The sequence below is a fragment of the Lygodium microphyllum genome, chromosome 24, assembly GCF_053477565.2.
Source record: "Lygodium microphyllum isolate KBCC chromosome 24, Lygodium_microphyllum_v1.1.10, whole genome shotgun sequence".
Taxonomy (NCBI): domain Eukaryota; kingdom Viridiplantae; phylum Streptophyta; class Polypodiopsida; order Schizaeales; family Lygodiaceae; genus Lygodium; species Lygodium microphyllum.
In genome coordinates, this window is record NC_141158.1 from 124,439,167 (window position 1) to 124,443,468 (window position 4,302).

A 4,302-nucleotide genomic window follows, 5' to 3' on the forward strand; every position below is an offset into this window, starting at 1 on the left:
CAATCATCATTTCTTTTTCATTTCTTGATTGACTTCAAACTAAAGAGAACTTATGTGCATAAGAACTATTTACCTTAGGTTGAATTCGTTTGAGACTTTGAGCCCCAAACATCATTCTCAAGAAGGCCATCTATAAGCATCCTTTAAAGGTGATAGTGTGTGATACTATCTTCTCAAACAAGACAAAAATTGCATGACATCTTGATAGCTAATATCAAGTATCGATCTAGAAAAAATTGCTTGCATTATCCCTTGTAAATTTTCCCTAGGAGATCCTAAACATTATGCCTCGTCATTGTTTTGGCCAATGACAAACCTTAACTCACATGTCCTTTGTTATTAAAAAAACTACCAATGGTTTCAATAATGCAACAATGGAACTATTAAACTTCATTGCACCCACGAGCTACCCTTAAAGTAGCTAATTTGAGCAAAATAAATGGCGAACACTTGTATTGAACTCTTAAGGGGTATATTTATATGCAATGGATGTATGCCTACTTCCACATAAGCTCAAAGCCCTAAGGCTACATCCAATCCAAAGTCAAACAACCTATCTAAGAGCAACCAAGCACAAGTAATCCAAGCTAATGAGTCAAAGTGCAGTGGATCCCTTTGTATAATAAGAGTCCCTGAGATATCCCTAGTCCCATTAGATAGTCCCTAAGAAGGCCCTAAGCATGAAAACTAGTTCATGACATGTAGTCAAATGCATTATGTTTCACATGTAAGCCAATATGGAACATTTCAATACATAGGTAGTTGAGTAGTTCTTATTATAGCTCATGTGATTGATTACTAATACCATAAGAGGAATGTGTCCATTTTATTGCATGCACTTTCAATTTTATGCAAAGACTACACCCCATGTTGAACATTGTTGTTGTTGGTAGTATGCAAAATATACAAGGACTACATGGAAGTATTGCTTTGGCAAAGTGTGCACACCAAGGGTGCATGTAAGCAATGGTGTACATTGAAGCCTAGAATGTTGTGCAACTCAAAATCATACAACTCGAAATGCCCAAGGAAAGTTGTGTAAAATTAATGGACGAAACAAATGTGTTCAACGTTTCTACCTTTGTACTAAGATGGACAAAGGTCACGCACTCTTTCAAACTACCTATGGATGCATGGCCCACTCACCCTTTTGAACACACCAATTCTTTATAAATAACATTATCCACCCCTATACTTGTTTATCTATATTTCTCACAACTGTTCACTATCAAAGCTAAAGCTACTGAGGGGTCAAATGCCCCACTGTGTTTACCCCAGTGGTAGACATGTAGTTCAACTATAAAACAAATATTATATCATTGAACTAGGTTTTAAAATAGCATATTGTTAAGTGTCAGTCTATCGGCCCGTTTGCCCCATCTTGAACAAGCTGAGCCTCTGGTCGCAGAATGCAAATTAAAATCAGTCAGATGCACATGCAAAGGCGACAAAAGTCCCAAGGTTAGTTAAACCCATTAGGGCTAACCTTCTTTACAAAAATTGACTTGAGACAACAAAAAATGGTTGATTCTTCTTACATCTTCCCACTCTGATTTCAAATTATCGATTAAAATATTCTGGCAATTCTATTTGATGAAAGAACTGTACACCTATCATGCATGATATGCTCAAGGATTGAAACATTAGAGCCACAAACACAATTATATCAGGGCTACTGTGAAAACTGCCATAACCACAAGTTTTAATAGATCTGGTGCACAGAACAAAAGGCCTACTCTCCATTCCTCCACACAATATATCCCAAGACATTTCAGTCAACTAGTCATCAAAAACCAGTGTACTTAGCATTGCATAGTCTCAACTCCATCAACAGCAATATCTTGCTACTGCAATAATCCTCTTTACAAGTCACTCGGATACACACAGTTTTCTCAGTAACCATTTAAAACTCAACTCTGGACCATAACAGCAAAAAATCAGACATGAAGACAGTAACTTGCTTGTAAAGACAAGAATGAGCATCATATGTATACTTGAGGGCAGTCGAATTTGTACAAAGGACTGACTGCTGTAACTGACACAGCATGCAATTCAATATAAAAGCAAAACAAATACCAAGGGGAAATGAAAACAAATATCCACATTCGTATCATCAACCTCTAGTATCATCATCAGCATCATCCACATCCCAACTCAAATCTTCTTCCTCCTGAGCAGTAAATCTTCTTCTTATTGCCTCTCTGGGCACATCTGGTACCTCCCAGCTAGCCTCGCTGTTTGATGATTTTTTGCCATCATTACTACTAGATGACTCAACATCCTCTGCAACCTCCCAGCCAAGATCATCCTCTTCCTCTGCAGAGCCCTGCACAACACCCTTATTGTCCACATTGCCTTTCTCATTTGCATCACTGGTACCTGTCGACATATCTGCACTCTTTGTCTTGGTCTCACTTCTCTCATTCTCCAGGTTTACATCCTCTGCTTTTGTAATCCCCTCCTCCAAATTAGGTGTTTTCTTCTGAATGCCTTGATTATCAGACTGCACCTCACCTTCACTCTCATCTTCAGTATCCCAGCTTAAATCTTCTTCCTCTAGGGCCTTTGCCCGCTTGACTAAGTCTGCCCGGGCCTCTTCAGTCTGTCGAAGCTTATGAAGTCGATAGAAATACCTTGTCCAAAAGACCTCCTCACATATAACGGCAGGGACAAACCTGGTGAAAAGTTCTTGGCAGAAAGTATTCTCCTTTAGCAGAGATTTGATCTCTGGCCACTTGTTCTGAAGATCAAAAGAAGACTTCCAAGCCGAATAATCTCCAGTGTCTTCCGGTTCATCACAGTAAGTGCTACTATCGTGCTGCATGGCCCTAACCTGAGCCTCAAAACGGCTATACCTACCAGTGATAATGGGAACATTATCATACCTGGTAAAGGATGATGCTGATGCAGCAATTGCAGGCACTTCACTATCATCGTCACCTCTAAGCACAGCTTCTTTTCCCTGTGTGATGATCTCTGCAGTTCCCCGCCACACAGAACTGCTGAAATCCTCGATCACTTGACCTACGGACTCCAGTGATTCCTGTGCTACAGATGCACCTGTCTCGAGGGATGTAGGCAGATCCTTAACGGCATGTGCTGCAACTTCAGCAATGAGCTGGGTCTCCATCTTCAATCCCGTACCAAACTCTTCCAGATCCTTGCGATACGCCTGTAGCATCTCCTCTGACTTGAGAGTGAGAGACTTCACAAGGCTGCCAAAGCCCCATGCCCCAGCCTGTTCCTCATGACCTGAAGAAGACTGGGAGGTGTCGGCATCCTTGCGTGCCTGCGAAGCGTTGGCATCACCAACACCAGGTTGGTCCTTTTCTGATTCTTCCTGCGGAGGGGAGAGCACTTCCGGGAGCTTAAAGTCAGAAAAGAACGAGGACTTGAAAAAATTCATGGTGGTCGGCAGCAAGCGCTGTACAAGCTGGGATGTGCGAGAGCAGGTCCGATGGCACAGGTAGCTCCGGTCAGGGAAGGGTGCGATCAGACGCAGGGATGTGCGTTTGCCATGGTCGCTGATTCTGTCTTGTCGATAAGGACGATCACAGGTACGGCAACGACAGGGCGAGAATGCAGGCTCAATTATTGACGTATCGCGTTCTGTACGCTAAGATCATGCAGATCCCCGGGACAGGAAGATGCAGCTTGGGTCCTGCTGTTGGCAGAGGAAACCCTAGACAGGAAGAAGACGCCGCTCATCGATCATACCCCTTCTCTTCCTTGGTGTTTTTGTTTTAAAAACGTAAATGCGGTTTATACTTTAAAAGTTGTCCGACCATCAATCTATGCTTTGTTGTTGGTCTAAATGCAAGCCTTGAGAAGAGTGGTGCCACATGGGGACTTTCTGTAAAGTTGAGCAAGTCAGCACTGCATTTACAGCAGCCCTCCACCGTCACTGAGGTTCTTGGCTTTCTCCCAAAACCGCCCGGTTTTTGAAAAAAATAACACACCTACATAAAAAACCGAGCTCCAACCTAAGCTGATGCGCCTTCTTCTTGCACTCTTGTGACGTGTCTCTGACACGAGAAACCAGGCCCTTTGCTTGAATGCAAGGGGCAAAACAATTTGCAAATAGTCATGGTGAAGCCGAGGTAGCTTTGAAGCAACAGAAGCAAGATGAGAGAATGGAAATGGATTATGCATCTATTGTCACCACTAGAGAAGATGCTGTAGTGGTGGAGAAATGCATGTGTGAGGATCAAAGGGTCTATAATCGGAGAAAGAAAGATTCTGTTGAGGTTGGCAAGAATGTGTTGCATGCTCCTATTAACTTCTCTATTGGCCACATGGTGC

At 42.5% G+C, this 4,302-nt stretch overlaps 1 protein-coding gene across 1 annotated transcript; it reads right to left on the bottom strand.

Moving 5' to 3' along the window:
* Positions 1–1,957: 1,957 nt before the first annotated feature.
* Positions 1,958–3,758, bottom strand: LOC148015614 (uncharacterized). The gene has a single exon (XM_087665609.1). The coding sequence runs from the start codon at positions 3,404–3,406 to the stop codon at positions 2,114–2,116; it is 1,293 nt and encodes a 430-aa protein (XP_087521735.1). The 5' UTR covers positions 3,407–3,758; the 3' UTR covers positions 1,958–2,113.
* Between the last annotated feature and the right edge of the window lie 544 nt (positions 3,759–4,302).